Source organism: Arvicola amphibius, chromosome 10, assembly GCF_903992535.2.
Source record: "Arvicola amphibius chromosome 10, mArvAmp1.2, whole genome shotgun sequence".
Taxonomy (NCBI): Eukaryota; Metazoa; Chordata; class Mammalia; order Rodentia; family Cricetidae; genus Arvicola; species Arvicola amphibius.
In genome coordinates, this window is record NC_052056.1 from 39,804,999 (window position 1) to 39,817,914 (window position 12,916).

Below are 12,916 nucleotides of genomic sequence, written 5' to 3' on the forward strand. Positions count from 1 at the left end.
AATTTTTTTAGTGTAGGAAAATAATCACAGAACAATTGGAGATATTTAAAAACACAAGAAATGAGAGAGTGTGAATATATGTCCAAACCTGAAAATTCATTGTTTGGAAAAATAGTTCCAAGAAAATGAGCAACCCTTCAGTAAAACAGATTAAGGAAAAAGAGTTAAGATATAAACAATGTTACAAAAAAAAATGGACACGATTATATATAAAACAATATGATTGATGATCATGTCAAAAGACTGAACAGATGAAGTGAGATTCTACACAAGATAATATCCCAAAATGAATGCAAAGAAACTGTACATGCTGTAGAGAAACTGAGGCAGGTTAAACTCTTCCATGAAGACACTAGTCCTACGTGACTTTGTTCGTACATCCTTCCACACTGAAGGGACAGATCGGCTTGGTCTTCTTAAATTCTTCTCAGGGGAGAAGGAAAAAGAGATGCTCCCAGGTCACTTCAGGAAACCTGTTCAACTCTGGTATCATGCACAGACAAATCAGAAGAAAAAACAAGAGAGCCGTTTCACCCATGAGCAGAGAAGCGAAAAGTTAAACCAGATCCAATGATGTGTTAAAATGAGCGACGTCTCTGGACCAAGCAAGGTCAACCACTCATGCAGGACAGATTAGCATCTGTAAACATTTGCTCTGGAAACACAGTTGAGCATTGGATAAAGTAACATAAGCACATGGTCAAAAGCTTTAGCAAATCAGGAGGAAAAGAGGAGTTTCTATAACGCAATACAAAGTACAGAAAAAATTCTTACAGAAAATGGTGAGCACGGTATTCAGGAAGGTTGAACACAGATGGAGACGCAGTGGGGAGAAAAGACACATGTGATCAGTTCAAAGGTCCTAGGCTTTTTCAAAGTGCGTGTGTGTGTGTGTGTTCACATGTGAATGTGTTCTTATGTGTATGTGTTGGTATATGTTCATGCTTGTGCGTGTGGAAGCCGGAGGTCAAACTCAGGTGTTTCTCCAGAGGTAGGCAGCCATCTTGGCTCTTTCGTATCTCTCAGTGGGACCTGGGCTTGCCGATTATGCCAGGCTAGCTGACCAATGACCCCCAGGGATGCTGCTCCTGTTTTCTCAGTTGCTGGGATTATAACTACGTTACTACGCCCAGCTTTCTTACCTGTGTGCTGGGGGTTGGACTTAGGTATTCATGCTTGCCCGGGAGGTTCTTCACGGGCTGCGCCATCCCCAAGCCCTCGAGGACCTATCTTTTTGTTAATGTTGAGTTTGGGTTCCCGTAGATTCTTATGTGTTACAAGAATCAGGGGAGCAAGAAAATATCTATGGACAAGAGGATGTCATAAACCAGGGATTCCAAAGTGTGACTCCTGGGCCTACAGCAACAGCATCACCTGGAGACATATGAAGCCTGCCCATCTCCACAGCTTCGCCCACATCTACTGAGCGAAATGCCGGGTGGAGCCTAGCAGCGCATCTCAACAAGCCCTCCATGGGAGTCTGATGTTGACATCTGATGGGCATCACACTTTCTTGCTTAGTTGGCTTTTAAACTAGATTTTAAAAAAAAGACCTTGGTCACATCTCCTCTTCCTCATGGTGCCCTCACAGCAAGCATAACAGGAATAAAAAGGAACGTCGACTCTTAACAAAGTGATTCCCAATGCTAGAATTAGCTAACTTCATAGTTCCAGACTTTACCCTAAATAGAGCCCAAGTTGGAAGCACTTTAAGAAAGTAATAGCTTCTGGATAAGGGAAGGTGACCCCTAGAAAGGCCTGTCATAGTTTGAAGTGAAGGTGAACTTGCACAGGAGATCAGGACACCCCGGGGACCTCTGAGAGCAGAAGTCTAGAGAGGAGAAAGAATGCAGGTTGTGTTTCAGGTGTACGGTCACTCTTGTCCATGATGACGTGCAATTCAGGGTGCAGCATTGCTCTGCAGAGGTCAGAGAGGAAGCGCCTAGTCTTCAGAGCCCCCCGATACCTTGTGAACCTCGGCCAACTCATAGTCCATCTTCGCGGCCCTCTTCAGAAAGCCGGCCTTGGTGGTGATGATTTTGGGTTTTGGAGCTTTGATCCTGGGCTGCGTCACAAAATCGGGGAGGCATGATTCAAGTTCCACTAACCCTGTGGGAGGAAGCATGTGGTTTTAGTGTTCCCTGCTTACACTGAACGGGCTGAGGGTGTACTGTTAGTACCGTGAGCTTTGGTGACGTCTTTTAAGAGGATGAACTGTTTCTAAAGCGTTGAGTATGTGGGGTAGCTTCTGCTCTCAGTGCCTTGGGTGGCACGGTAAGAACCTATTCTAAACTAAAGACGTGTTCTACAGAAAGCACAGCCAGTAGCCAGCAGCGATCTATACAGCCTTATGACAGATGGCATCCCCGTTCTAAAGTGGGTGCTCACCAGCTCATCATATTTTGCTGCGGGGACACCAGCCAGGGTTCTAAGCTCAAGAGTCGGACCGCTAACTTAGGGTCTTGGCCAGATGATGTGCCAGTTTGGGAGCTAAACTGTTAAAAATTGAAACAAGTTTCTTGGACTTCATAAGAGACACAGAGCTCTTCATGAATTGACCACGCAGTGACTTTGCCCTGCCTTCTAGATTTTTGCCGTATTAGATTTCATTATAAATACCTTGTTTGTTTCATAAGCCCAGTGTAAAGTTTTTCTTTAAATAAAAATATATTTCAAAGCTTGATTGCTGTCATTTGTTTTTAGGTAGAAATCTTGCTGAGTTGCCCAGGCTAGCCCAGACTTCTGGACTCTGGTGATTGCCAGTCTCCCGCGCTGAGAATTAGGAACCACAGACGTTTACTAACTACACCTAAGCTACCACATTTCGTAGAGAACTCAATTTGCTCTGTGTTAAATTATTCCATGGGGTTTTTCTATTCTTTGCGTCTGAGTTTTTATTACTTCATAGGAAGCTGTATTGACGTTGCTTTTCAGGCGTTCTATTGTTTACCTTTGAGATTTGTTTACCTTCGTAGGTGTTGAGGTAGTGGTTTCTGACTACAAAGTCCTCCGAGTTGTTGTCTGGGAAACGACCAAGGCGAGACAAAGGCCCATAGACCTGAGATGCAAAATCAGAGTACTCCTTGATGATGTCTCTCCTCTGCAGCTTCCCCTCTATATTCTTCCCTTTCCTTAGGAGTTTTCTGATGTCTGAAATAAAGCGTACTGTCATGAGTCTCTCCCATATGCTACTCCAAATTATAAATGTAGACTAGTAAAGCAACTCGTTTGGTTCACAAGGAAGATACAGAGCTGAGTAAATTTTGCGATGGCCCATGACAGCCAGAATGCAGCTCTAGAAACAGGTGTGCCGTCTGTGTGGCTCTGAGTACCATGACAGGCAGGGTGGCAGAAGCAGAATCAGCTAGTGTCCTCAGTGTGGAGTCACACGCACACGCACACGCACCCGCCCACACACACATCCCTTTGATAACTGCAATCTCTGGGCTAAAAAGAAACAGTCAATAGAAGATTGTGAAATAACCGAAAGCAATTCAGAGTAAATAGAAAATCTATGTTATGTGCAATGCTAGATCAAGCCACCTCTTTGTAAGGGGAGCACTGCAGATTCACGCTGGCTAACACCAGGGTTTCAGATGTCCTGGCTCATAGCCTCCAGCCTGGCTTGGTGGGCAAAGGGAGAAGGTGCACTTGTGCACAACCAAACACTCATCCAGGGAGTCATGCGTGCACTCCCGTCTGCTCTTCCGTCACTTCTCCCCAGAGAGCCATCCCTTCTGTAGCCCTCCCTGGGTCACCGCTAACAGCTGTGGCAGCCTGTCACTAGAGCGGAGTCCAGAGCCACTGCTGCCTTGCGCCTGCCATTCACAGTTCAGCCACAGAACTTTTTATGTGACTTGGAGTGTTAGAATTTAGTAAAATAATTTTCATTTGACTATCTATAAAAGTCGAATCCATCACTAGCTATGTTTTGTATTGAAAAGAAAAAAAAAATGCCTAAATACATGGCCAACAGCTAGTGAGGTTAGCGCGAGAAAACAAAACAAAAGCTGAATTCACTAAAAAGAATTTTTAAGTAAGAATTTAATTTCAGAAAAAAATTAATGTTCACGTATTTTTCTAAAAAAATGTGATTGAATTGCTAGGGTGCATCTGAATTGCTATGTATTGGTAATACAACTCTTCAGGTTTTTTTTTTTATGAATTTGGGGCAATCTGAAAACTTTCAGAGCTGTTTTTAAATTTCTTTTTTGATTAGCTCCCTGAGAATCTTGTACAGTGTGGTTTGATTATATTCGCCTCCTCCTCAGTCCTCTCAGAGCCACGCCCCCTTTCCCTTCACTCCTCCTCAGTCCTCTCAGAGCCACGCCCCCTTTCCCTTCACTCCTCCTCAGTCCTCTCAGAGCCACGCCCCCTTCTCCTATTGCCCAATTTACTGTCCTATTTTTGTTTATTGTGTTTTCATCCATCAAGTCCAATCTGTGCTGTTCATATACTCTTGGGTGTATAGCTCTCCAGTGGGGTGTGGTAACTTACCAGGGTCAACACTCTCAAAAACTAATACACTGTTTCAAACGTTAATCACCTTCTCTTTTAAGTGTGCGGGGATGTGTTTGTGCTGGAGGCTGACAGCCTTCAGGAGTCAGTTCTCCCCTTCTGACCGTTAGGTCCTTAGGATCAAACACATTTACCCACAAACAATCTCAAGGACCTCAGTAAGGTAATTTTACAGGTATTTTTTTTTAATATTTATTTGTTTATTATGTATACAATATTCTGTCTGTGTGTCTGCTTGCAGGCCAGAAGAGGGCAGCAGATCTCATTACAGATGGTTGTGAGCCACCATGTGGTTGCTGGGAATTGAACTCAGGACCTTTGGAAGAACAAGTAATGCTCTTAACCGCTGAGCCATCTCTCCAGCCCTTTACAGGTAATTTTTAAAAGTTTTTCTTTTCAGTAGGAAAAGCTACAAAATTAAATGATAATAATTCAAGTTTTTAATGAAAGATTTAACTTGAGTATTTTAGTTTAGTTCTTTGTGTGTGCTGTACGTTCATGTGGTGCATGCACACACATGTGCTAGCAGGTGCCGAGGCCAGGGGAGGACACTGAAATTAAATTCTTACTTAAAAATTCCTTTTAGTGAACTCAGCTTTTGTTTTATTTTCTTGAGCTAACCTCACTAGCTGTGGCATTAAAAATCTCTTAGAGAGAAGCAATTAGGAAAACGGAAGACTAAAATATCTTAGGGGGCAAGAATTAAAAGAAAACAGTTAATTGCCTAGCGCACACCTTTCATCCCAAAACTCTGGGAGGCAGTGGCAGAGGCAGGTGGATCTTTGTGAGTTCGAGGCCAGCCTGGTCTACAGAGCAAGTTCCAGGACTGGCTCCATAGCTGCTGAGAAACCTTGTTTCAAAAACCCAACCAAACAAACAACAACAAAAATGAACAACAAAACAGTTAATCAATAGGCTTCCTAAGTAGAGCCTTGGTCTATGAATGTGGGGAGCCTCATACCAACAATGGCATATGGGTGCATGCCAAGAACTCAAATACTTATTAGAACATGGTCACCTGACCTTCTTAGCAATTTTCCGCCAATGTCCACCTTCCAAAAGTAGCTCCTCTCTCTTCCTTGCCTATGTGATACACTAAGACCAAATCAGAATTCCATCATAGCTCAGGAAGAAGGTTTGATCAAAGCCCCAAAGCCCAGCCCCCTCCCTGGCCGGCTCACGCCACTAATTACTTGACACGTGTGTGTGCTGGATCTGCGCCACTTTGGCCTCCTTCGCCTCCTGCAGCTTCCACCACTGGGCGTTCAGGTGCTTCATGTCCACCTCATTCTGGTTCTCCTCGCGCCTCCTCAGCAGCTGCTTCAGAACCTCCAGCCGCAGGTCCTGCAGTCTTGGGGCGGGTTACAGAGCATTACTCTCCCAAACCGGAAATTCGATTGGAGAGCCACAGAAGCCCCTCCCTATCGCATCATATTCGTGCGGTTTAAAAAGACCACTGTGGTAAAAAACGGGACAAGTGAGCTGAAATCCCGGGGAGGTTACTCCGGCCGCAGATCTCTATATCGAGGGAACTTGGGAAAGGGCGCGCGTTCATGCATACAGTGCGGAAGACGAAAAGCAGACAGATGGGGCAAGAGGTGGGCTCTCTAAGCAGCTGATCCTAGAGAGCAAGAGATCTGTGGACAGTACCAGACTAACCAGAGTTAAGAGGAGGAGGGAAGAAAGCCTGGGTAGGTAGTAAACCATCTCCAGACAGGACTGGTTCCTACACATAGTAGGAACTGGGTTGTTAACCTTCCTTTTCCTTCGTGAATCTGCGCTCCCTTCCCATGTGTTCTAGCGCTGCCTCGCTTACATATCCGACCACATGCAAGTGGTGGCGATGTCTGTGCCCTCAGTCGCTTAGGAACCAGTGTTTCTGCCTTGGGGAACCTGGTGTGTGCACACCAACCAGCACGTAGAAGGCTGAGACAGGAGGATACTCTTCAAAGCCAGCCTGGAGTGCATAGAGAAATTCTGTCTCAGAAAAGAGCAAGGGGATGATGGGGCTGAAAGTAGGGGGACCAGAGAGGACAGGGCGTGCCTCAGATCTTCTCTAAGTGCAGACAGCGAGGGAGGGTGGAGCCAGGCGGTCGACGCTTCTGGAGACTGTGCTTTTAACATTAAGGCACACAGCCCTGCTGCTTCCCAGAGGGAAGGATATATAGTCAGTCACATGCTACACAATGGATCGGGTCTTAAGTACCGTGATGGTCCTGTGACACTGTGAGGAGGCGGAACAGTTCCTGTCACCTAGTGACGGCAGAGCCACTGAAGCTCCATAGATCAACACATTATTCCCATTTATGGTGATGTTGTAAACAGACTCGCTCAGCAGCCAGCCATGTAAAAGCTTGGTGAATACAATACTATTATACATTATCAATACAGCACTTGATAATGGCAACAACTCAGTATCTATGCTGACAGATTTATGCCGCTTGTTTATTGCTGTTTTATTTATGTATTTAGAGACAGGGTCTCGTGTAGCCTAGGATGACCGCAAACTCAGTGCACCATCAGTGGTCTTGAACTCCTGACCCTCCCGCCTCTACCTGTTGACCACTGACGTTAACCTCCAGGCCAGGCTTTTATTGTTATTTTACTGTGCTATTTTTAAAGCTTCTTGTCAGCATTCACTGCCATTTATGTTGGTGGCAGCCCCGTATACCTCATATTTACCATATCTCCAGTGGCACAGAAGGGCCACACTGAGTGACCTTAGCTGTTCAGGATGAGAAAGAGCACTCTGAGGGTCACCCAGCGACGGGCCCACCTAGTGACACACTTCTCAGAACACATCCCTCTGTTAAGCAGGCAGTGACTGTACTGAGTGGTACCAGGGTCACCCACGTCCCTCTGTTAAGCAGGCAGTAACTGTTCTAGGTGGCACCAGGGTCACCCACGTCCCTCTGTTAAGCAGGCAGTGACTGTTCTAGGTGGCACCAGGGTCACCCACGTCCCTCTGTTAAGCAGGCAGTGACTGTTCTAGGTGGCACCAGGGTCACCCACGTCCCTCTGTTAAGCAGGCAGTGACTGTATTTGGTGGCACCAGGGTCACCCACGTCCCTCTGTTAAGCAGGCAGTGACTGTATTTGGTGGCACCAGGGTCACCCACGTCCCTCTGTTAAGCAGGCAGTGACTGTATTTGGTGGCACCAGGGTCACCCACGTCCCTCTGTTAAGCAGGCAGTGACTGTATTTGGTGGCACCAGGGTCACCCACGTCCCACTGTTAAGCAGGCAGTGACTGTATTTGGTGGCACCAGGGTCCCTTCTCCATCTTCCTTTTACTTTCATTTCTTCTGTGGCAGAATGGAGGTAATAGTGCCTCTTTCATGAGGTTGTTTTGGGCGTTAAGTGAGTAACCGCAGGAAAACTTCTCTAACTTAAGTGTGAAACAGAGCTCTCTGGAAGGTCTGCTCCGATGCAGACTGATGACTCTGACCTCCTGATTCAGTAGGATGAGCCCACGACTACGGGTTTCTAGAGTGTTCTCAGAACAGTGGGCACAGAGTGAGCACTCTGAGTGATGCGCTCTGTAGCTGTCTCTAAAAACCATACTAATAATGATAATGACGGTGATGACGGTGAAGTACGAACGCTGCTCTCACCAGCCCAGGACAGCTGTCCAGGGGCCAGAGAACCTACTTTTCAATCTCTCCCTCTCTGAAGGCCCACTCCTTCCTCTCCATGGCGTTCATCATCTTCCTCCTCTTCTCAACCTGGAGGCTGTCGTTCAGTGGGGGCAGAGTGGCTTCCCAAGCACGCTTTTCCCGGGCCCGTTCTATCATCTCCACCTCAGCTAGTCCTGCTGGGAGACCTCGGCCTGCAAGGGAATGTCACAGCTCAGGAACACAGGGCACACCCACAAGCCACCATCGTAAGCCTTCCTCCTGCCCTGCTCTAAATTCAAGCATTGGGGCTCGATCATGATGTCACTGGGAAAGGTTCCCTGGATGCCTCAAAACTTGTGTGTTACCTGTGCCCTTCATGCCTCCTCTTACTCAGGCAGAAGTTGTTTTGTTATAGAATATTATTTTAAGATGAGTTACATTCATTTATGCTGTAGAACATTTGTTTAGTGATGCAAAGATGTGTTGCATTCTTTCATGCTGCATTTGTTTAACTCTGTGAAGCTGTGTTACTTTGCCTGCCTAAAACACCTGATTGGTCTAATAAAGAACTGAATGGCCAATAAAATAGGCAAGGCTGGCAGGCAGAGAGAAAAAATAGGAGGAGAAAGAGATCTAGGGGAAAGGAGGAGAGGAGGATGTAAGGGGCCAGCCACCCAGCTACACGACCAGTTATGGAGTAAGAAAGAATGAAAGGTGTATAAAATACAGAAAGATAAAAGCCCAGAGGTGAAAAATAGATGGGATAAATTTAAGAACAACTGGCTAGAGACAAGCAAAGCTAAGGTCTATTATTTGTAAGTAATAATAAGATATTGAAATAACTAGGCTAGCTAATGATAAAACAATTAAATTTTATTTATTATAAGTGGAAAACTCACTAAACAGGAAAGGAGAAATCCAAGCACAGCAATGACCCACGGGAAAAGGCACAGAGAGAGTGAATACCTGGAGGTGCCCATGTTTTACCATGGGTCCCAGTAAAACCACGCCTTAACTAAGACCCACCTCTTAAAGATGATTGGCTAACAAGGTTCCCTATCAATAAGACTCTGTGTGTATTTATATGGGAGCTGCGTGAAGAGATGAGGTGAAAAACAACCAAAAGCCGGGCGGTGGTGGCGCACGCCTTTAATCCCAGCACTCGGGAGGCAGAGGCAGGCGGATCTCTGAGTTCGAGGCCAGCCTGGTCTACAAGAGCTAGTTCCAGGACAGGCTCTAGAAACTACAGGGAAACCCTGTCTCGAAAAACCAAAAAAAAAAAAAAAAAAAAAAAAAAACCCAACAATTTTTGGTTGCATACATGTTCAAGGAAAGAACTGAGGAAACAGTCAGTCAGTGACCACAGAATCGTCACACCTTCGAAAGTCCTGTACTAGACAAGTCCATGTTTTAAAATGCTAAGAGGGGCTGGAGAGGTGGCTGATTTTCTGAAGGACACAGGTTCAGGTCTCGGCACCCGCATAGTGACTCAAAACCCTCTGTAACTCCAGTTCCAGAGGCTCTGGCACCCTCTTCTGGCCTGGTGGGTACTGTACAAATTGTAGTGCACAGATTAATATGCAGGCAAAACACCCACATTGATGTAGGTGTGTCTTCTATCTATCTGATGATTTCATTGGATTATTACAAAGATTATTAGATATGGGTTAGCCAAGATGTGAATAACAGGCCAGGCAGTGTTTAAAAGAATACAGTTTCCATGTAATTATTTTGGGGCATAAGCTAGCCGGTGACCGGGAGCTGGGCAGCGGGAACGCGCTCCAACTGCCCCTCACTACAGAATGGCGCCCAACGTGGATAATTGAATCCACAGAAAGCCTGAGAAAGCTTGGGAAAGAATAGAGTAAAGCATGTTTTCTTGGTAGCAGCTATTTCTCAGGTTTGGCTTTGCTTGCTAGAGGTAAGAAAGCGCTCTCATCTAAGAGAGGCTTCCTGACTCAGCTTTGGCTGCAAAACCCTGCAGCTCTTTTAAGAGGTCCTGCTATGAAACACTTAAATGGCGTTGATAAAAGCTGACTGCATGCTTGTTTGTTTTCAGCCATAGCAGGAAAAAAGTTGTGCTGTTTTAAAATGCTGGCATTCTGGTCTGTACTGCCAGGGCAAACTCTGACTCTTTCAAGCAGGCGGTCCTGATTGTTGTTTGACACTGTTGCAGCTTGCTTGCTGGCAGGGACCTTGAAATGCCATAGAGTTGTGGCGATAAACATGGCTCCTGCGCGTACCTCCGCTATGAGGCTAGAAAGCTAAGGCATGGGCTGGATCCAGCCGCCAAAGTTACGGCTTTAGTTCTACCGATTTTGGTGGGTAAATTAAAGACTTATGTGGTCACAAAAAGAGAGATATACAGTAAAAGAAAGATTCAAAGTTGAAGAAAATGTCTAAATGGTTTACAATGTATTAAAAGTATATGCAGGCTAGTTAAAGTTCTTAAAAGTAAAAAAGAAAAAGAAAAAAGGAAGTAGTTTGTTGTGGTGGTACACACCTTTAATCCCAACACTTGGGAGGCAAGGTAGATTGACCTCTGTTACTTCAAGGTGTGGTAGCACACACCTTTAATCCGAATGCCTGGGAGGCAGAGACAGACAGATCTCTGTGAGTTCAAGGTGTGGTAGTACACACCTTTAATCCCAGAACTTGGAAGGCAGAGGCTGACGGATCTCTGAGAGTTCAAGGACAGCCTGGTCTGCAGAGTTATTCCAGGACAAAGATATACAAAGAACTTATCAAAAAATAAAAAAATAAAAGTAAAAATAAACGAAATAGAGGTTAAAATAAAGCCGTACAAAGATGGAAAATATATGGAGAATCTTGATACTGTATACTATTATACTCTCTTTGAATTGTTTGAATGCTGAGGAAGAAGCAATAGCTGCTAAAAGATATTTGTTTACAAATGCTGCTGAACTAATCCAAGATAGATATTTTGAAAATACCTTGACTTCAGAATTTAGATCTAAGGATATGATGCTTTGGAAAGGAGTTTCTTTTGTTTTTACAGAAAATGAGACCGTGTGGATTGCTTCTATCCCAATATGGTATGATAGACCACGCCCTCCTGAAAGGTTGCTGGGAACACCCTCAGAAAATTACTTCACCCAACTGATGACTGAGATGAACCTGGCACACAGATTACACCATGAAAGACCTAATTAACAGCGTCCCCATTCAGCAGGAAGCAGTTTGGAGAGAAATAACTGCGCCCATTTTCCCAAATATTGTTTATAAATGTTCTTTTACATTTAAAGGGGGATATGATATGGAGATGAATAATTTGCATTGATATGGATTTTGCTTTAGTGATTTAAATTTAAGGTCAGTTTTGTTATATGTATATGTATTTCTGATCTTGATTAAGGTATTATGATTGTATAGTTCACTTTAAAATTGTAATGTATAATTAAGAAATATAGGTTGTTAATGGATAATCATCGATAATAGTAAAGCTTATAGTCATGTTAGTTAGATTTTCTAGATATATAGAGATATATTTCAGTAAGATAGACATTCTTCATATCTTTCAAAGACTACAGAATATTCCACTTAAATGTCTTAATAACTTAGGACTTTTCATGACAATGAGACACATCTGCTCCTGGCAGCACAAGCTACTTCAAGAGAAAGATGGGCATCGAAGAGGCTACTTATAGAGTTTGATAGCCATTTTGGCAAGAAACTGCTCTTGCCTGGACTATTGGCATAAACTGGACACAAAGAACCCTCAGAGAGAGGACTGCTGAAGTTGCCTAAAAGTGAGATGATCTTTTGGGGTTCCTGATTCATGAAAGAGTCTGTGAGACATTCTGCAGGACACAGCAGAAAGTGACTGAACTGCTTTCGAAATTTCCTGCTTCGTGGAAATGTCTGCTGGAAACTATGAACCTGTAGGCTGAAGATGGATGCCCCAACGGTACAAAAGAACTTTGGGTGGCTGTCCAGGTAGCAAGATGTCTCTGTGATTTCTAGAGTTTTGGAAGTAGCTTACTTCTTGTTCAACTAGGTAATATTATATCCTTCTGGAGTCTTTGATGGAGTTGAAGAATAAATAGATATAGTTTTCCATAGTTATGATAAAAGATAAAGTAGGTATAAATATTGTAACTGTAATTCTTACTTGATAACTGTTTTGTTATATGTAATTTTACTATGTTAAAGTGAAAGCTTTTCTTTTTTGTTTAAACAGAAAAAGGGGAAATGATGTAGGTGTGTCTTCTATCTATCTGATGATTTCATTGGATAATTAATAAAGAAACTGCCTGGCCCATTTGATTGGCCAGCCTTTAGGTGGGCGGAGTAGACAAAACAGGAAGAAGGAAGTGAGGTAGATGGCTCAGTCAGATGCTACACCTCTCCTAAGTTAGACAGACCGCTGTGCCTCTCCTCGGAGAGATGCCAGATGCAATGAAGCTCCAGCCCAAGATGGATGTATGCTAGAATCTTCCCCGGTAAGACACCACTTGTGGTGTTACAAAGATTATTAGATATGGGTTAGCCAAGATGTGAATAACAGGCCAGGCAGTGTTTAAAAGAATACAGTTTCCGTGTAATTATTTTGGGGCATAAGCTAGCCGGTGACCGGGAGCTGGGCAGCGGGAACGCGCTCCAACTGCCCCTCACTACACCACATACTTAAAGTAACAATAAATAAAATTTCCAAAACGTTAAATGCAGAGGAGAAAATAGATCTGAGATTGGAGCTTTGTTGAATGAAAGTTAAAAAGAACCATACTTTTAAAAAGGAACAGTTGACAAAGAAATAATCCTG

The 12,916-nt window shown here is 44.1% G+C and overlaps 1 protein-coding gene across 2 annotated transcripts in view; it reads right to left on the reverse strand.

Moving 5' to 3' along the window:
• Positions 1–12,916, reverse strand: part of Cfap91 (cilia and flagella associated protein 91) — a 41,415-nt gene that overhangs the window by 18,251 nt on the left and 10,248 nt on the right. For both annotated transcript variants that reach the window (XM_038346054.1, XM_038346055.1), the window contains exons 7-10: positions 8,168–8,345; positions 5,712–5,869; positions 2,968–3,150; positions 1,967–2,109 (exon numbers count right to left, since the gene is read on the reverse strand). In XM_038346054.1, coding sequence (XP_038201982.1) covers positions 1,967–2,109; positions 2,968–3,150; positions 5,712–5,869; positions 8,168–8,345 — 662 coding nt within the window. The remainder of the gene's footprint in view (positions 1–1,966; positions 2,110–2,967; positions 3,151–5,711; positions 5,870–8,167; positions 8,346–12,916) is intronic.